At 46.1% G+C, this 18,238-nt stretch overlaps 5 protein-coding genes across 9 annotated transcripts; 4 read left to right on the top strand and 1 right to left on the bottom strand.

Moving 5' to 3' along the window:
* The first annotated feature begins 194 nt into the window (after positions 1–194).
* LOC6731967 (kinesin-like protein KIN-7I) lies at positions 195–8,300 on the top strand. 2 transcript variants are annotated; one of them, XM_016179992.2, is made up of 11 exons: positions 195–609; positions 690–812; positions 870–1,216; positions 1,267–2,114; positions 3,258–6,660; positions 6,725–6,997; positions 7,056–7,205; positions 7,262–7,513; positions 7,577–7,840; positions 7,896–8,016; positions 8,081–8,300. In XM_016179992.2, the coding sequence occupies exons 1-11, from the start codon at positions 471–473 to the stop codon at positions 8,164–8,166; spliced, it is 6,006 nt and encodes a 2,001-aa protein (XP_016024647.1). In that variant the 5' UTR covers positions 195–470; the 3' UTR covers positions 8,167–8,300. The 2 variants fall into 2 exon arrangements, with proteins under 2 accessions (XP_016024647.1, XP_016024645.1); XM_016179990.3 differs by lacking the exons at positions 195–609; positions 690–812; positions 870–1,216; positions 1,267–2,114 and adding an exon at positions 2,291–2,837.
* A 332-nt stretch (positions 8,301–8,632) lies between these two features.
* Positions 8,633–10,493, top strand: LOC6731968 (forkhead box protein B2). Of its 3 annotated transcripts, XM_002079066.4 has the most exons (4): positions 8,633–8,780; positions 9,044–9,135; positions 9,225–9,323; positions 9,405–10,493. In XM_002079066.4, the coding sequence occupies exons 1-4, from the start codon at positions 8,763–8,765 to the stop codon at positions 10,108–10,110; spliced, it is 915 nt and encodes a 304-aa protein (XP_002079102.1). In that variant the 5' UTR covers positions 8,633–8,762; the 3' UTR covers positions 10,111–10,493. The 3 variants fall into 3 exon arrangements, with proteins under 3 accessions (XP_002079102.1, XP_016024648.1, XP_016024649.1); XM_016179993.3 differs by lacking the exon at positions 9,225–9,323; XM_016179994.3 differs by lacking the exons at positions 8,633–8,780; positions 9,225–9,323 and having other exon boundaries at positions 9,005–9,135.
* Positions 10,494–10,869: 376 nt separating this feature from the next.
* LOC6731969 (lysosomal thioesterase PPT2 homolog) lies at positions 10,870–12,556 on the top strand. Of its 2 annotated transcripts, XR_005545086.2 has the most exons (6): positions 10,870–11,106; positions 11,207–11,348; positions 11,411–11,518; positions 11,713–11,986; positions 12,051–12,359; positions 12,419–12,556. XR_005545086.2 is itself a non-coding variant. In XM_002079067.4 (5 exons), exons 1-5 carry the CDS (start codon positions 10,963–10,965, stop codon positions 12,247–12,249), a joined length of 867 nt encoding a protein of 288 aa, XP_002079103.1. In that variant the 5' UTR covers positions 10,870–10,962; the 3' UTR covers positions 12,250–12,556. The 2 variants fall into 2 exon arrangements, 1 of the variants encoding a protein (XP_002079103.1); XM_002079067.4 differs by having other exon boundaries at positions 12,051–12,556.
* A 153-nt stretch (positions 12,557–12,709) lies between these two features.
* Positions 12,710–14,956, top strand: LOC6731970 (double-strand break repair protein MRE11). The gene is made up of 5 exons (XM_002079068.4): positions 12,710–13,025; positions 13,078–14,152; positions 14,212–14,372; positions 14,428–14,737; positions 14,805–14,956. Exons 1-5 carry the CDS (start codon positions 12,799–12,801, stop codon positions 14,892–14,894), a joined length of 1,863 nt encoding a protein of 620 aa, XP_002079104.1. The 5' UTR covers positions 12,710–12,798; the 3' UTR covers positions 14,895–14,956.
* A 4-nt stretch (positions 14,957–14,960) lies between these two features.
* LOC6731971 lies at positions 14,961–16,710 on the bottom strand. Its single transcript, XM_002079069.4, has 2 exons — positions 15,510–16,710; positions 14,961–15,336 (listed from the first exon to the last, which is right to left on the bottom strand). The coding sequence occupies exons 1-2, from the start codon at positions 16,226–16,228 to the stop codon at positions 15,201–15,203; spliced, it is 855 nt and encodes a 284-aa protein (XP_002079105.1). The 5' UTR covers positions 16,229–16,710; the 3' UTR covers positions 14,961–15,200.
* Positions 16,711–18,238: the final 1,528 nt, after the last annotated feature.

The raw sequence follows: 18,238 nt of genomic DNA on the forward strand, positions 1-18,238 counted from the left end.
TATAAATTCCCAAAAAATCCTCTAAAGCTTGTTACCATGTGAACTTAAGCTTGAAAATATGTGAACTTATTGTTACATGGAACCTTTTGACAATCCAATAAGAAATTACGAGAAATTAATTTCTGGAATTCATAGTTGACTTGAATGTGTTTCTATTTTTATCTAAAAACTCTGAATAGACTTGTACATACCTTCTTTCATAGAAACTACGACTACTATCAAGTTTTATGTTCGAATCGTATTGGTATTTATTTTCATATTCGCCGACATCTCCTAAAAACTTTTAAATTGAACTGGCTCGCGCCGATTTACTGGTTCCGTATTTCGATCTAGTTCGCTTCCGAAGCGGTAATTGTTCGAATTTATACAGAGAAAATAACATGTCAATCAAACTAGCTTTTATGAAACGTTAGAATCTGTTTGTGTTTGTCCATTGTGCATGTCAAACTAGTTTCTTACAATTCGCAAAAATGTCTGCGAAGAACGCCAGCTCCATCCAAGTCTGCATCAAGGTGCGTCCCTGCGAGCCCGGGCTCACTTCGCTCTGGCAAGTGAAGGAAGGCCGCTCCATCCATTTGGCGGACAGCCATGCGGAGCCCTATGTCTTCGGTGAGTGGTTACCTAGCGAGCGGAGAGCGTATCCTGATCCCCAAGACCTTTATCTCATGACCATTCCATTCCGCTGGCAGACTATGTGTTCGACGAGGGCGCCAGCAACCAGGACGTGTTCGACCGGATGGCCAGGCACATAGTGCACGCCTGCATGCAGGGCTTCAACGGAACTATTTTTGCCTACGGCCAGACGTCGTCGGGTGGGTACTGTGCTATATATACGCGGCGGTATACCTAAAACCGGGCATGCATTTCAGGCAAGACGTACACCATGATGGGCGACGAGCGGAATCCGGGCGTCATGGTGCTGGCCGCCAAGGAGATCTTCCAACAGATCTCCAATGAGACGGAGCGGGACTTTCTGCTGCGCGTGGGCTACATCGAGATCTACAACGAGAAGATCTACGATCTGCTAAACAAGAAGAATCAGGACCTCATGATCCATGAGTCCGGCGACGGGATTGTGAATGTGAACTGCAAGGAGTCCATCGTAACCAGCGAGGACGACCTCCTGCGCCTGCTCTGCATGGGCAACAAGGAGCGCATCGTGGGCGAGAACAACATGAACGAGCGGTCCAGCCGTTCGCACGCCATCTTCAGGATAGTGAGTGCTAGATTCTTGTATTAATCATATAATATGCAAGATTTCTACAGATCATTGAGTCCCGAAAGTCTGACCACAGCGATGACGACACCATAAATCAGAGCGTACTGAGCCTGGTGGATCTGGCTGGATCAGAACAGGTGGAACACGCGGATGCCCTAGGCCACGCATCCAGCCTCATGATTTTTCGCAACTTGGTTAAGAGCCGCTCCGAGAACGTCGATGTCAAGCCGAATAGCTTTCGCGATTCGAAACTTCCGCGCATCATGCTGCCTTCGCTGGGTGGAAATGTTTTGACCTCTATCATCTGTACAATTACACCATCGTACGTGGAGGAGTCGTCATCCACTATAAGCTTCGCCACGTGTGCCATAAAAATTAGCTGCAAGCCGCAGGTCTGCAAGATGGACTCTGAATCCACGATGATGGGACGACTTGATCGCGGGATCTGTATGTTGAAGAAAAAGCTTGCTGAGAAGAAGACCAAGAATGAGAGCCAGCTGGTATTGCAGGAACTGGAAGGTCGCATCAAGCGCGACAAGCTTAAGATCATTTCCAGCGCCTCGCTTAACGACTATCGCCTCCAGAAGCGTCGTCGTACTTGGACTTTATCCGCCTCAGGCTCAGAAGGCGACTCTCCTGTTCCCGCATTGCCTGAGCCAGAGGAATCCCGTCTTCCGCGTCCTTCGAAACTGACTAACCTGCCGAAACCCAACACCACTCATTCTCAGCGACGGGAGATTGCTCCCACAACCAAAGGCATTTATAAATCCCTCAAGGAGAAAACGTTTCAAACGGCTAAAATGGACACCATGCCTGGCCAGGCGAAACAAAGAGAGACGGCGAGCAGAATTCCTTCAGTAATGATGCTAAAAAAGGATCAGGAGTCAGTGCCTAAGTATGTAAATTTATTTATTTTACTTTATTTTACTTTGTATCTAGAGTTATAAAAAGATTCAAATGAGTTAAACAAACGAAACTACATAGTAGTCTACGCAACTTTGCGCATTTTGAACATGCCAACTCACCTCTGGCGCGCACTCACCTGACACCTCAACTAAAAACGAGGTGGAGACGAGCGCGAGCTCTTCTACTCGGCTGTCTTCTCGCGCGGTCTTCGCTCGCTCTTCTCGCTTTCTCGCAGCAGTTGCAGCGAAGAGGGCAAGCTGGCTCCACTCGGAGTGCGATCGCGAAGAAATCGAAAACAAAACAAACGCCAACGCAAATAGCCGTCGAGAAGGAAAGATTTCTGGGGGAGAATCCGGGAGCGGAAAGAGGCGAGGCGACGGCTGATGTGAGCCAGTTTTGCGAATAGACTCGGCTGGATGCGATGTGACGCCCCAGCTACGATCGCTTTGTGGCCCTGGGAACGCGATAAGGCAGTCAGCCGATCGACAAGCCAGTTAACTGGCCAACTTCTTGATAATTTGATCGCTGGAATTCCGCAATGCGCATTGTATTTGCCGCTGTCCGTCAGTCAGCACGCTTTTCCTCCGCCCATCGCTCTCGCGCTCCTCCGCCTATCGTCTTGGGTGATCGATGACGTCGGCCCTACTGCCGATCCACCAACGTTATAGACTGTGATGTAACGCATATAGATTGGCTAACCGAAACCGAGAGAGTAAGTGAGTGAGTGAGTGACTTGGGTGAAAGATCTGCATCTACCAACCTACACAGACAACTGCGCTCGAAATAAAAGCACAGTGCAGTTGCACTTCTGCTTAGTTTGTCAAAATAAACAATTTGTGAAAATGTGTTTGGATTTGTATCTTTAAAAAACGCTTCTATTTCTTTGACCATGTTCGCGTAACCCACACATATCACCTGGTGCAACTTCAACTTGAATGCCGCCAGCTGCTTCTATTTTTAGTGGTATTTTGTGAACGCCGGATTCCCTCGGACAGCACCCATTTAGCTAGCAGAGTAAACTATTTTTCGTAGCCAGGCGCGCACTGGAATTATAAATAGAGCTAATGTATATTTATGGAGTTCCTGAATTTACGTATTCATTCAAGTCTTTCAATTTTACTATCAATTACAGCTGCGATGCCCTGCAGATCGAGATCTCTGCTCTTACTGCATCCAACCAGGTAGCAAAGGAGACGATAGAGAAGTACGAGGAGCAGGTGAAGAGGCTAAAGGAGACAATTGAGCGGCTGGAGATGGAGAACGGCAAGGCAGTCAATCTAGGGGAGCAATTCGAAACACACAAGGCCAAGTCCAAGCAAATGAAGGAAGAACTTCTCTCCTCCATCTTCGAGAAAGATTCGACCATAGAAAGCCTGCAACAGTCCCTTAAGGAGCTTTCTCGGGATGTGTTGCGAAACAGCAAGGAGGATTTCATGCGATCGATGTGCCCCGAGCTTGAGTCCAGCTGCGAGCGGATCTGCAACAAGTGCCTGGAGTTGGAGCGGCTACTGCCCATAGCGAGTGCCTCAGGACTAGAATCAATCGCCTGCCAGTGTGATCAGTTGCGATCGGAGATTGCTGACACCCGTATTAAGTTGGAAAGTATGCAGACTGCTTTCAGTCAAGCAAGCTGTGAGGTTTCACAAAAGACCACTGATTGCAAACGGCTCTCCGAACAGATATCCACAGCGCAGGATGATTTTGGACAATTGCAGGAAAAGTACAACAATCTGGAGCATAAGTTGTCTAGTCAACAGCTGGCCATTGGTACCATGCAGGCTGAATACACTTCTATACAGCAAAGGTACCTGCAGCTGCAGGAGGAGTATAAACATCTGGAACTCAGATCGGATGAACAGTGCCAGCAGCTGCAGGACGAAAATTCGAAACTGCAAGCCGAGATTGGAACTCTCAAGGAGCGAGTGGAGGAGGTCCAGAGTAAGCTATTGGAAGTTCCCAATCCGGGTTCTCATCCAGGAGAGATGGAGCTGCAAAATCAACAGCTGAAGAAGCGCCTCTCCGAGGTGGAATCAGAGTTTAACGAGATTAGACGGAATTACGAATGTCTATCCACCCAATTGATGGATAGTATTCAAGAGAGCGATTTACTCCGAGAGGAGCTCAAGCAACGAACAACGAACGGCGATTTGGAATCCAAGAAGAGATCGGGTGTAGGCGCTCAGTGCAGTGATCCGGAAAACTACTTGCTGCAACAGTTCGCCAAGCTGTCGAAGTCCATCCAACAGATTGAGCTCAGCGACTACTCCGGTGGCAGACGCCTCTTTATATACAACCATGCGGAACAGGATCAAAGTGTGCCAAGCTTCAAACTGTGCCTTGAGCCTGCTGAGTATTTAGAGGGTGATGGCAAACAGCAGGATACATCCGACTCGGTATTCCTTAAAGTCTCTCAGATTGTCAAAATAAATCAGGAACAAAATTGTGTGAAAGAGGAAGACCGAATGCGTGATATCATTTTCCAACTGAAACAAGAAGTTGACGAGAAAAAGAATCTAATTGAGGAGGAGAAAGGAGTTATTGACAAATTGCGTGCACATATTACCAGCCTGAAACAAATCGAAACTGCCAAGACAAAAATATTGTGCGATGAGTTGCAGACTGAAGATAACGTACAGACCACAATGGAGCAAAGTCTTTTAAGTATCCCGCATGGCGACGATACCATTACGAGGCTTCCAGCGTCTTCCGCTAACGAGCAGGAATCGCACGAAGTCCTTACTCTCAAGACATCCCTTACACATCTGAAGTCCAAGGTGTGTGAACTGCAGAAAAAACTTGAAAGTCAGTCAGAGGACGAAAAAATATCCGAACTGCAGGCGGATATTGGAGAAATAAGCGAGCGTTGCTTATCCATGGAACTGAAGCTTGCAGACTTTGGAAATTGGCAGGCGCAGGAGTTGCGCCCTCTAGATCAGCTTCAAGATAGCGGTGCAGAACTACAGCACAGCAGCACCACAGCTGAAGAATCTCTAAAATGGGAGAAACCAATCCAGGAACAAACTGATCTAACTCTTACCACCGAATACGAACGGCGAATCGAGCAACTTGAAGAATCATTACAAAGGGCACAAGAGGAATTAAGAATTCTGGAGAAGCGAAAGACAGATGAGAATAAAAGCCTTCAGCTTGAGTACATGGCGAAAATTGAGACGAGCGAGAATGAAAACCGCTCCAAATTCCGTGCATACTGCCTGGAATTGGAGGAAACCAAGCAACGCTACGAAGAGCAGCTACAGCAGGCCAGTGAAAAGCTTACTAGTGTTACGACGGATTTGGATGTCATTAATGGATCTCTTCAAGAAAAGATTACTCAGGCCGAGAAGGAAAGAAATGAATTGGCTGCCCGACACAAGGCAGAGCTTGAAAAAATCAATGAAACGCTGAAGGAGAAGGAATCTTCTTACAAGGAGAAACTAAGCCAAGCGGAGGAGGAGCGAGATAAGGAAGTATCTATTCTTGAGGCGATGCGAAACACAATAGCAGAGCTGCATAAAACGAATTCTAAACGGGAAGTGGAACTCGAGGCAGTAAAAATGGAAAAGTGCCAACTTAAGGAGCTGTACGACAAAAGCCTGTTGGAGCTAGAAGAACTCCAACGCACTGCCGACCAGAAAAGTTCGGATTTGCTGGCAGGCTCGTCGAAGGAGAACATCGATGAGCTGCAAAGGAAGTGCGATCAATATGTTCTGGATTTGGAGCTGTTGAGGGGCGAGAAAGCAGAACTGCTATCGGAGATTCAGAAAATCAACGCACAGCACTCGAAGACCCTAAAAAAACTTGAGGAAATCGAAGCGGAAATGATTACTCTAACCACTCAAAAGGATTTGGAGAGGTGTGATATTGAAGAAAAGCTGGAGACTTTCAAGTCCAAGGAGGCAGATCTCAAAGAAGCGCTGCACTGTGCCCAGCTCAGGTTTCATGCCTACGATGAGCTGGTGTGCGAGCACGAGCGGCTGAAAGGCTGTCTTTCGGATTCAAATAAGATGTCGGCAAATCTGCAGAAGAAAGTGGCGGATTTGCAGGCTGAACTGCTTGATTTACAGGAGGGAATTTCTGGCCGAGATTCAGAGATTAAACAGCTTCGCGCTGAGCTTAAGGACGCCCTTGATGAAAATACAACTGCGAGAAAAGCAAAATTAGACCTGGAAAATAGTCTTAAAGAAGTACAGGAAAATATGTCTACCCAGGCAGGTGAGGTTAAACGAAAGATTGCCAATCTTAAGGGATCAGTGGACGAGCTTCAGCTTAAGCTGAAATCTCTCCAAGAAGTAAAAGACAATCTACAGTCTGAAAATGAAAAGCTTAAAATAAAGCTAAAAGACGCTCAGAATCTACAGGACAAAGTGGATAAGGAGCAAAAGCTCAATTCCTCTCTACGAGAAGATTTGGGCAAACTGGAAAAAACCAAACTCGATCTCGAAGAGCAGCTTCGAGCCAAGAAAGTAGAAATCGATCGCCGATCCAAGGAGCTTGGGGTACTGACCCAGGAGTGCGGAAATATACGGTCCCATCTGGTAAGTTTTACTTATTTAACGCCTTTACTTTTTTATTCTGTTATTCTGTTATATTCTATACCAGGCAGCTCAAACTAATGATTTCGTGAAAGAAAAGGAAACTTTGAACTTGACTATATCCAATCTTCAGTTGCATTATCAGCAATTGGGCGAAAAGCTAACCATTCTTAGAGAGAAAGATAAATATCAATGTCAGCTTAAAACGAAACTCGAATCTCTGCTAGAAACCTCGAAGGATCATCTATCAAACAAAGCAGCAGAAAATAATTTAAATCTCCAAATGAAGAAGGATATTCTTGATCTCACAAAAGAGTGCGAGATCCTACGTTCCGATCTGGTAATAATTATTTTAATCTATCTGGTTGATTACAATATAGTTATTTAAAATTTTTCAGCAATCCAAAAATGAATATTTCCGAACGCAGGAGCAACTGTTGGATAAAACAATTTCTAATCTAAAGGAGGAAAACCGCAAGATGGAGGAAAAGCTTAGTACGGTTAACAAGGCGCTAAACGAGGATTGCGAAAAGCTCCGTTCAACATTGGTAATATTAGATTTGTCTTTGTTGGTTATTCGGTCGCTAATGAAATATTTATTTAGAAATCAAAGGAACTAATAATCCAACAGAATAGACAAGAGTTAGAGGAAAGGCTGACTGTTATTAATGAGAAGAATGGGAACAACGCGCGACTTGTGGCCCAGTTGAAGTCCAACGAAGCCGCCTTGAAGTCACTCCGAGAGGACTCGATTAAGCAAAGTTTAGCCATAGAAGCGGCCAATAAAAGAAGCCTCGAGATGGAACAGAAGGCTGATAAACGTGCAAGGGAGTACGAAGAACTTCGATCAACTTTGGTAGAATAATTGCAATCAAGGCGGTTATAAAATAGCTAAATGTTTTCTCCCTAAAACGCCTAGAAAACCAGGGAAATCCATTTTCGATCCGAGAAGGAACGCATGGACGGCACCATCTCCAGCCTTTTAGAAGACAAGCGTAATCTTGAGGAGAAGGTGTGCACAGTCACCGAGCTCCTGGCTAAGCTTGAGCGCAAACAGTCGCAAAAAGTGAACGGAGGCGATGTCTCCTTTGAGTTGAATTCTTCGAATGGATCGCCCACTCCTGTAGCTGTTCCGGCAACAAAGAAGCCCCTGGACTGCAATTCGGCTGACAGTGTGCCAAAGGTACGTATGAACTTCTAAATTGCATGTAATAATTTTTTTTATATTTCTCGTAAAGAAATCTATCAGCTTAGACACTGCGGAGCGGAAGAATCGACGGATGACGGCCTACGATGAGCACCGTAAGCAGTTTTGCTGGAACGACTTACGTAACGGCGGAACTACGACCGCTCCTGTGGGTAAGTAAGGTTTGTTTGGCCGCGAGATCTTCTAATCCTTATGTGGTTTTAACTTATTTTGCAGATGGCAATTGCCACTGCGAGCAGCTGAGCTGCAAACAAAGACTGAGTTCGGACTGGAGGCAAAACGATGATAAAAAAGATGATTAAAGTTATCCGAGTATTAGGGACTTTTTTGTTAGGTGTTATCTTGCAAACGGTGGAACTCCACATCATATAGTTTTCTATTTATATTTATGTCCTAAGTAACTGTCAAATATTATCAATACAAAAATTAAATACAATTAAATACAAAATAAAAACAAACGTGATCATAGTATTTAAATTGAAATCTGTATTATGTTGGTTTTTGTTTGTTTAATAGTTAAATTCGATAAAAAGTTAAATATTGCTAGTTAAGTAATGTATCCTCTATAATGTGTAATAATATTTTGTTTATATGTATAGCATTGAATAAAATATTTACATTTTCTTAATGTTAAAATCAGATTCGCATAATTTACTGGTTCGAATAATAAAAGACAAAAATTACTTAAATGTAAGACTAAATAAGCTTAACGCTTCTTGTTTGAATTCCCGATTGCACCAATCGATAAGTCGATAGTTGCGCAAATACATATTTCAGTGCTGTGCATTGGAAAATCGAGGGCCGCTTGAGTGTTGTGTACGGCATCAGTGTTGGATAGCTGCGGACGCAAAACTACGTAAAATTACGACAAAAAAACAGCGCCCCGCGAAAAAAGGCCATGAACTCGGCAATCAAGGTAGGTTCAGCCGCTCCGCCACATCCGCCGGCTGCTCCGCCCGCGTTGATCCCGTCGCCAGCGCCTCCGCGCGTTGCAAGCGAGAAAAAGGCGGCGCGGGAGAGAGCCGAGAGTCATTCGTTTGTCTCACTCCTGCGAGTGGGAAATTTGTTGTTCCACCGTGAGTGGGTTGGCGGGCGGTGGGCAGGGGCGGTGCGTTTGTTTTGAATTTGCACGCGGTAACAACAAACTGACTCCGGATGCAAATCCGCATGCACTTGCAGGTGGGGGAGATATTCACGGCCGCCGGACAGGCGTTCAGCAGACTGGGCGATCTAACCATGCAGCTGCATCCCAATGCGGAGTCGCCATCGGGGTAAGTTGATTCTGTGCGTTGGAGTCGCGAAATTTGTGGACACTAATCGGAGTGTTTCTGTGTGCCTTGTTCCCTCGCCACGGCTGCAGGAAGTGGACGGACGAGGAGATCGACATGCTGCACTCGTCCATAATGCGCTTCTCAGACGACCTGACCAAGATCAGCCTAAGCATCAAGAACCGCACCGTGTAAGTGATCCTGTGCTCCTGGCGAGGGAACCGGCTGCCCAGTGTGTCCGTGCTAGTTTTAATTGACCTTCCCCATTGCAGCTCCCAGATCCGCCAGGCGCTAAAGAAGAAGGCCTTCGAGGACGCCGGCATTCCCGCCAAGCAAGTGCCCGTCCAGCAGGTGCAACACGTTCTCCAGACGCTGCCACAACAGCAGCCGCAGCAGCCCCTCCAGCAGCCACCTCCTCAAGTATTCAAGTCACAGCCCATCGTGCAGCACGTACAGCTGGTGGCGCAGCCAAAGCAGATCATCCTGCATCCACAGTCCACAACTACGACGGGCACGACGGTGACCGTTAAGCAGTACCAGCAGATGCAGAAGGCTGCGGCACTAGCGGCAGCCCAGGCTGCAGCCTCGACGGCCAACAACACGCCCACCATCACGGAGAACATCATTATCCAGCAGCCCACTTCGACTACGGCGACAGTGGTGCAGCAGCCACATATGGTGTCCACCTGCTCGTCGACGCAGATCGTGGTGCCCGTTGTGTCGGCAGTGTCCACTGTTCCAACAGTACTCTCGCCCACGGTGGTGATTGCCGACGATGTGGTTAGCACCTCCAATCCTCCAGCGGCAGCGGCGACAGCAGGATCGCCAGCAGGGGCGCCAGCAGGCTTAAAGTGCGGACCAGACGTGTCCATGACCCTCAATCGCATCAATGTCCAGGAGAACGAGGTGGACGTGGAGGAGTGCCTGCCCGCCGAGGTGGTCAAGCTGGACTTTGTCAGCGAGGAGGTGGCCGGGTGAGGTTCGAGCCCTCGGAACGGGCTGGACTTCTTCTACTAGATCTCCGGCCGCAGAACGAATCACGTAACTTGGAACAGAACCGCTACAAATCCAGATCGAGAACTCTTGAGCAAAAAGGTTGAGATGCCGCCCTAGCCCTAAGCCTAAACTGTTAAGTGTTGTCATATTTGATATACCCTGAAATCACCTTGTTCCGGGCCCCGGATGACAAATGAATTGTGCGATGTGAAGGAGGAGTCTGTGGATCGCCAGCCACAGAGCGTAGATATTAATTGCGGTGCGTGTATGCCGCCTAGACTTAAATTTACGCAAGACACAATAGTGCAAAGTACATAACGACGATCGTGTAAGTTGAGAGTGAATAAACGAGCATTATTTTAAGATTCGGCGATCTCTCCGTTTTTATTGGAGTTATTGGAGACTAAGGAGCGTAAAGATTCAGTTTTTTGCAATGGCATCTTCAATATCATTGCTGTAATTTGTACTTCATACTTTTATTTTGATCAGACTGTATTATAAAAGCATACATAATTATATTTTAAAAGTAGCCAATGCGAACTGTATTGTGTTTCTAAGGGTCCGCTAAATATTGGATTTTATCTTTATTTTAATGTGTCTTTAAAAAACTTTCCTTTTTTAAATTCATCATCCAATTATTGTATAGTTTGTTTTTCAAATGCATTTTCAAATGCCGCTCTGCTCATAATTGCGCTCGCAACACATTGCCATTCGCATGTCGGATTTTAAATGCGCACTTTTAGAATTTTCAAAGCGGGTAGCAAGAAGAAGAGCAGCTAATAAAGATACGGATACATCAACAACAACAGTCGGAAATCCATTGTTCCCCACAAAATGAGACTTCGCTTGCAAGTCCTGGTGGCCCTGGTAACCTTCTCGTCCATTACCGGCTCACTGGCCTACAAACCGGTGGTCATCCTCCATGGAATTCTATCCGGAGCCGAATCGATGGCCTCTCTGGTTCGGGAAATCGAAGAGGTTTGTTATTCGATTCGCCTTGTTATTGTTTACAGAGCCAAGGTCGAATGCGACGCAAACAACGCAGTAGCACTGATAGACTCATTTTGTCCGTTTGTAGTTTCATCCTGGTACCATCGTCTACAACTGCGACAAGTTCAGTGGATGGTACAGCTTGGAGAACGCCTGGCGACAGGTCGATCAGGTCAGGGATTACCTCAATGAGGTAGGCAAACTGCATCCAGAGGGCATCATTGTGCTGGGTAAGCGAGTCTATCCTCATATGGGTATTTCCTCCTATTTACCAATACTATGCCTTTTTTAGGATACTCGCAAGGAGGCCTCTTGGCTCGGGCGGCCATCCAAAGTCTGCCCGAGCACAATGTGAAGACCTTTATATCTCTATCCTCGCCACAGGCGGGGCAATACGGCAGTAAGTGAGATCAAAGTTCAATTCAATGAGTAAATTCTATTAATATAGATGCATTACTGCGTCACCTTTTTGAAGTTTACAAAAAACCAATATATTATGTAACCGTTTTCGAAAATTTCGCAGTGGGGTTAGAAATTAAAGGTATCACAATAGGTAAAGTTTTTATTTCAACTCTAGTTTGGTTATACTTTCAGCTAGCTTCCTGCATCTGATATTTCCCGATTTGGCAGCTAAGACAGCCTTCGAGTTGTTCTACTCGCGCGTGGGACAGCACACCTCGGTTGGTGGCTACTGGAACGATCCGCAGAGGCAGGATCTCTATCTGCAGTACAGCGAATTCTTGCCACTGATCAATAATGAGAAGAAGACCTCCAACTCCACTTCCTTCAAGATGGGAATGGTGCGGCTGAACAAGTTGGTGATGATCGGCGGACCAAACGACGATGTGATTACACCGTGGCAATCGAGGTATGGTTTACTTAGTCGGATAATAACAAAGGTCAAATAACCACATATGTATATATTTCCACAGCCACTTTGGGTACTTCGACGAGAACATGGATGTGATTCCTTTTATTAGGCGACCGATTTTCACCAGCGACTCCATTGGCATCAGGACGCTTCAGGAGGCCGGCAAGCTCATCATTGTGGTCAAACCCCATGTTCATCATCTTGCCTGGCACACGCGAAGGGATGTCATCCACGAAGTGATATTTCCATATCTGGACTGAACAAAAAACCAAAACTACATAACTAAACTAAGCGATCAAACGGCTGTGATCGGAAAGACGGACAACGGCTCACTCTCATCAATAAGCATTAATGTGAAGTTGCTGGCTGGGTAATTAGGCTACAAACATGATCTTATATTGGTAACTAAGCTATATATTTTTAAAACAGCCTGCGTATTGCAAGAGAGATTTTTACAAACTCATATAATACTTATAAATAGGCAAATAAAGTGAAACTAGCCATTTTAAATTTGCAATTTCAAAGATATATATTTGGATATTCAAATAAATCGTTAATTAAAGTTTATTTTCCATGTCGTCAAATTTGTTTTTTAATTTTAAATAGTTTCTTAATTCATTTTCCTAGCCTGGGAAAAAGAATACTTAAATCTCCCGCGCATTTTTAGTAACTTATAGATAACAATAAGCGATAACTTTACTTATCCCTTAATGAAGAATCGATATTTAATCGATATGTCCGCGGTCTTTGTGATGGCGAAATAGGGCGCAATATCTTATTTTGTGAATTTTTAAGCGGCCCAGTTGACCATGAATGGCACCACGACAGCAGAACAGGATGCGGACAACGTGATTCGCATCCTGGTGGCTACCGACAACCACCTGGGCTATGGCGAAAAAGACGCGGTCCGCGGCGAGGACAGTTTCACAGCCTTCGAGGAGATCCTGGAACTAGCGGTGTCCGAGGATGTGGACATGATTCTGCTGGGAGGCGACCTCTTCCACGATGCGGTGCCCAGCCAGAATGCGCTACACAAGTAGGAATTGCATAGCATTCTTTACTCTATTCTCATTTTGATTGCTCCTCAGATGCATTGAACTCCTGCGGCGCTACACCTTCGGTGATCGTCCTGTTTCCCTGGAGATTCTCAGCGACCAGGGGCAGTGCTTCCACAATGCCGTTAACCAGTCAGTGAACTACGAGGATCCCAATCTGAACATTGCCATTCCAGTATTCTCCATTCACGGCAATCACGACGATCCCAGTGGCTTCGGTCGTTTGAGTTCTCTGGATTTGCTGAGCACCTCGGGACTGGTTAACTATTTTGGTCGGTGGACCGATCTAACCCAGGTGGAGATCAGCCCCGTGCTGATGCGCAAGGGAGAGAGCCAACTGGCCCTGTACGGACTTAGCCACATCCACGACGGCCGACTGGCAAGGCTTATCAAGGATTTTAAGGTGAAGTTTAACTGTCCCGAGAATGTTGCTAATGGCGAAGACGGTAATGAGTCCAAAGAGGAGGAGGATTGGTTCCATCTGTTGGTGGTACATCAAAACCGCGCCGATCGGGGACCAAAGAACTACCTACCGGAGGACCTGTTGCCATCGTTTTTGCATCTGGTGATCTGGGGTCACGAACACGATTGTCGCATCGAGCCAGAGGAGAATGCCAAAAAGCGCTTCTATGTCTCTCAGCCGGGCTCCTCGGTGCCCACCTCCTTGTCCGAGGGTGAGGCCAAGAAGAAGCACGTCGGCCTGCTCGAGATCTACAAAGGAAAATTCAAGCTTAAGCCGCTTCCGCTGGAGACTGTGCGGCCCTTCGTCTTTGAATCCGTCGTACTGGCCGACCATGCCGACGAATTAGGACTTGTCGAAGGTGATGCCTCTACCAAGGTTTTTAAATTCGCCCAGGAACGAGTGGAGGCTATGATTGAGCGGGCGGTAGCCCAACACACCGGTCATCCTAAGCAGCCAACGCTTCCGCTCATTCGGTTGCGTCTCCTCTACACCGATGAGTCCTGCATGTTTAATGCGATTCGGTTTGGAGAGATGTTTAGCACTCGGGTGGCCAACGTTCAGGATGTGGTGCAGTTCAGCAAGGTGGTTAAGCGTACCAAAACGGAGGCTGTCAATCTGGACAAAGAGGCATTGCGACGTGCACTGGTAAGGGAAGAAATATTAATTAAAATTTAGAACTGTTTTTATTGGAACACACTTTTTAGGAAGCGGATAATGCCACTCGCGTGGAGGAGTTAGTCGATCGATATTTCGAAGAGGCCAAGTCGAATAAACCTCTCAAGTTATTCCACTCAAAGGCTCTTGCTGAGATGACCTATCGACTGTTGGAGCAAAGGGATGCCGATGCAGCAGAAAATATTGTCAAGTTAGTTGCAATCGAGTAGCAAATAACTACATGCATCCTAACCAACTTCCTTAAGGTTCTATAAGGAAAAGGCAGTTGATCACCTGATGGAAGCAATGCCCAACGACGAAAACATCGACGAGGAGCTTGAGCGATTTAGGGCGCTTTACAAGCACGGGGATCTACTGAAAATGCTCGAAACACAGGGCTTGAAGGTGAAGAAAGAAGAAAAGTCCACGTCTGTGTTGGGTAGCGAAGCGAACGCCTCCACTGTCCCCGCGACGGGACGGGGAGCTGCTAGGGGTCGTGGAACGGCTCGAACTCGAGCAGGTGCCACAGCTGGCACACGAGGAAAGGGCCAGCTAGATGTGACAGTCAGTAGTACGGTATGAGATGTAAGCCTTTAGATAAACCTGAACATTTTATATTATCTTCTTTTTGTATCCTACATAGCGAACTTCCGGCAGGCAACAAACGCTCCTTAGTAGCGTTATGGGCTCTCGTAATACTGCCAGCTATGTTATATCGGATGATTCCGATTGATTTGAATTCCAGAGCCCTTGTTTACCACGAAGTTTAATAAACAGCAGTTTTCCTTTTTACAATCGCTAGGAGTACATTTCGATATCGTTTATTATATGGGCTTCATTCTCAGGGTTCGCGCAACTGCATAAAAAATTAGCCTACAACTTAGGAGCTACATTAAGGTGAACGGCTGCTGTCGGACTCCAATTGGTCCGACTGGATGTGTGGATCGTTTCTTTGGTAGTCTAGCTGCATCAAGACTCCGGCGCCGCAAAACGGCGGAGATTTCTCCAGACACCACTATCGCCACTGCGCGCACACGCGTTACTGCTGGTGGTATTCGTAGTAGTAGCGATACGGATCCACCGAGGAGCTGCCACCGGCGGCGGTCACGCCCACGCCACCGGCTCCTGCCCCAGCACTCGTCTTGGACACCGGCCGGATCACGTAAGTGTTGCGTCTGCAGGGGAGCACATGAAGGTAAAGTAAATGTTAAACCAATTCTTCATGGAAATGTAAAGTTATGCAAAGGAAATTATGCAATATTCGATGGAAATACTATCCCGGATTCAAATATTTTTTGATTTAGACTTTTTTTTGACTTATTGATTGGGGCAAAAGCTGAAGACTCACCTGTTATGTTCACCGGCGTGCACCTGGAAGCTGGTCTCCTCGCTGTGGTCGTGCGAGAAGAGCTTTTTGAGCGCAATAATCCCGGCAATGGTCAGGGCCACCTTGCTAATGACCAGAGCCTTGCCGGCGATCGCGGCCAGAGCCTTCAGACCCAATGGACCAGCGATGCCCATGGCGGTGAGGAGGGCAGCCACCACGTACTTGATGTGGCCCCCCTCCTTGTGCTTCTTTTTCTTGTGCCCATGCTCGTGGCCACGACCCACACTATCCTCTCCGCCGCCTGCGTCCATGTCGATTTTGAGCGTGTGCGTCCGCATCAGCTTGTCCGCCTTGGAGAGAAGGGCTCTATCGATGGGTGACAGGTTGCCAAATTGACGGGCATCCGTCAGGGAGCCCAATATGCTCTCCGTTTCGCTCTGGTTTTGCTTCTCCAGCGCCAGACCATTCACTATCTTGATAGAGTCCTGGTCCAGAGCTCGAGTGAGAGCATGAAGGGCTTTCTGTTTTAGGCAGCCAATGAAGTCGTTCTTGTCTTGGCAATCGTCGTAAACCCTCCTCACGAGTGCCATCTCGGGACCAAAGCCCCAGGCTGATCCCCAATCACCAAGATTGGAGGCAGTTGCGGATTCCACCGCGCTGTGTCGCCTTCTCCTCGGAGTCACTGCCGTTGAGACGGAGGCTACCAACGCCAGGAGCAGCAGCCACTCGAGACGCTTCATTGTGAAGTCCTTGCTGACAAATGCGAGTATCCAGAGTCCTGATCTTAAGTGTTGATCTTCGTTGGCTAATATCCACGTCCACTTGCCGACAATCTGAAGATGCTACTGCAGCGAAATCGCTGGGCGGGCAGAGCTTTTATAAATTGCGATCGGAGATTGCGGCGCACTCAGACGGAAAGAACTGGCGTGTTCGATGGGATGCAGACGGATCTCGGTTGGACCTGGTGGAGCAGCTGCTGGGAGGGCAATTAGCACTGGCCATATTTTGTTATGCGTTCGACCGACTCTCCTTATCGTGGTCGTCTGTGGGCGCTGACATGTTTTCGTTACCCAACCACGGATGGATGCCTATGCATCTTGTTCAGGTCCCGCGATGGAGCCGTGGATCTGCGGAGCTATCCGCCACAAAGTAGCACTTTTCGATTTCTATACGCCTGTATGAATGAATGAATACGGTTGTCAATGCATAGGATAGAAATACAACTTATGAAGTGGATTTCACTTAATTTATAATAATATTTAATTTTTAACTCAAGCTACTTAAACTATTATGGTAATCAGCTAGTATTGGAGCTAGATAGCGAATAGCTTCCAATTCTCTGAAATGATAATTTCAATTTTATAGAATATTACATATGAAGGAGAAATCTTTTCATTAAAGGAAAATTGTCCGAAAATGTTCAATACTCGTCATTTATAAATCGTTGAAATATTAAACAATATTTCTGGATTGAATGTAAGATGTAGTAGAATGTAAATGCAGTTCTTTAATGCGAATGACCACTGTAGACGCTCCCAAATAGCGATTACTGGAGCAGTAGAACACCGGAACTGCCCAGATATTCTGAATACAAAATACACATAAATCAGTTCTTAGTAAAGAGAGTAGAATTAGTGCCAAGAGTAAATATGGTTAGTAGGATCAAAAACAATGCAGTAGAAGATGCCAGCTGTTCGCCGGAGGCAACAACCGATCCACACACACTATATCTTAGTAATAACTTATAATATTTAACGATGCGTGCAGCGGAGTGATTAAGCCGCTACTTTGGCTACTGCCCCTGGGACTGGGATCTTGGACTGTGATCTCCGCTGGAATCTTTGCCGGCACAAGGTATCGCTCGTGTGGCAATGGTTGTGTTTGTAGTCCGCAAATTGGTTATCATAAATTGCAACTGCTGCTCTTGGGCGGAGCAGGGGAATCCCCGTCGATGCCGTGCGCTGATCGCTGCACATTTGGCTCACTGGCCCACTGGGTGAAATTGAGTTGGCTGCAGCCAAGAAATTTTCTTTTCTGCGCACCAACTGTGAAAATCAACAGCTCCCATCCTCTAATGGGTATTTTCCAGCCTAGGAAAGATCACAGCGCATCTGGCCAACTGGTGACAGTTAGTCGCAGTGAAAAGTGACTGAGACACTTTCGCCGGTTATCTTTTCCATCCGGATAACGCTAATTTCTCTAATTAAATAAAATGGCGTTACAAATGTGTCAGTCTTAAAGTTTTACAAAGTTATTCCGATAAAACGTTTAGGTATGACTATGAAAATCAGTGATAAATATAATGTTAGAAGTTTATTTTCCTAAGAATTTCGTGCGATTTAGCATTAGCTCCTTTTCTAGATTTTAGGATTTTAAGGATGAAATATCCTTTGCGCGTTTTGAATATTCTTACTTTCAGAATCTTGTTATTAACGCAGGTATTTTATTAAAGTATATTAACTTATGTATCTAACAGTACATACAGGATCAACTTCTAGAATTGAAAATACTGTTGTACTGTTAGGATAATCAAAGTTTATGTGTTATTAACTGAACTTCTTGGGCTACTGTTTTTAACAAAACTAGTGGCTGGCAATGTAAACATATAGAAGTCACCTATATACACACATGTCCATATATGTCTGTACATTTCTGCAGATGCACATATGAGTGCCACGCACACGAATCCTCTGCTCAAGAGGGCGTAAATAATTTAATACATCAAGAAAATTGGAAACGAAAGTTTCTTT

The sequence above is a fragment of the Drosophila simulans genome, chromosome 2L (assembly GCF_016746395.2).
Source record: "Drosophila simulans strain w501 chromosome 2L, Prin_Dsim_3.1, whole genome shotgun sequence".
NCBI classification, from domain to species: domain Eukaryota; kingdom Metazoa; phylum Arthropoda; class Insecta; order Diptera; family Drosophilidae; genus Drosophila; species Drosophila simulans.

Excerpts from the sequence above, each read along its gene's own strand:
- LOC6731967 (XM_016179992.2), top strand. The coding sequence starts at position 471 with ATGTCTGCGAAGAACGCCAGCTCCATCCAAGTCTGCATCAAGGTGCGT. Across the intron at positions 813-869 it reads CTACGGCCAGACGTCGTCGG|GCAAGACGTACACCATGATG; the intron begins GTGGGTACTGTG and ends CATGCATTTCAG. Across the intron at positions 2,115-3,257 it reads GATCAGGAGTCAGTGCCTAA|CTGCGATGCCCTGCAGATCG; the intron begins GTATGTAAATTT and ends TATCAATTACAG.
- LOC6731968 (XM_002079066.4), top strand. Across the intron at positions 9,136-9,224 it reads AATGCGGAGTCGCCATCGGG|GAAGTGGACGGACGAGGAGA; the intron begins GTAAGTTGATTC and ends CCACGGCTGCAG. Across the intron at positions 9,324-9,404 it reads AGCATCAAGAACCGCACCGT|CTCCCAGATCCGCCAGGCGC; the intron begins GTAAGTGATCCT and ends TCCCCATTGCAG.
- LOC6731969 (XM_002079067.4), top strand. The coding sequence starts at position 10,963 with ATGAGACTTCGCTTGCAAGTCCTGGTGGCCCTGGTAACCTTCTCGTCC. Across the intron at positions 11,349-11,410 it reads AGAGGGCATCATTGTGCTGG|GATACTCGCAAGGAGGCCTC; the intron begins GTAAGCGAGTCT and ends TGCCTTTTTTAG. Across the intron at positions 11,519-11,712 it reads ACAGGCGGGGCAATACGGCA|CTAGCTTCCTGCATCTGATA; the intron begins GTAAGTGAGATC and ends TTATACTTTCAG.
- LOC6731970 (XM_002079068.4), top strand. The coding sequence starts at position 12,799 with ATGAATGGCACCACGACAGCAGAACAGGATGCGGACAACGTGATTCGC. Across the intron at positions 13,026-13,077 it reads AGCCAGAATGCGCTACACAA|ATGCATTGAACTCCTGCGGC; the intron begins GTAGGAATTGCA and ends ATTGCTCCTCAG. Across the intron at positions 14,373-14,427 it reads GCAGCAGAAAATATTGTCAA|GTTCTATAAGGAAAAGGCAG; the intron begins GTTAGTTGCAAT and ends AACTTCCTTAAG.
- LOC6731971 (XM_002079069.4), bottom strand. The coding sequence starts at position 16,228 with ATGAAGCGTCTCGAGTGGCTGCTGCTCCTGGCGTTGGTAGCCTCCGTC. Across the intron at positions 15,337-15,509 it reads CACGCCGGTGAACATAACAG|ACGCAACACTTACGTGATCC; the intron begins GTGAGTCTTCAG and ends GCTCCCCTGCAG.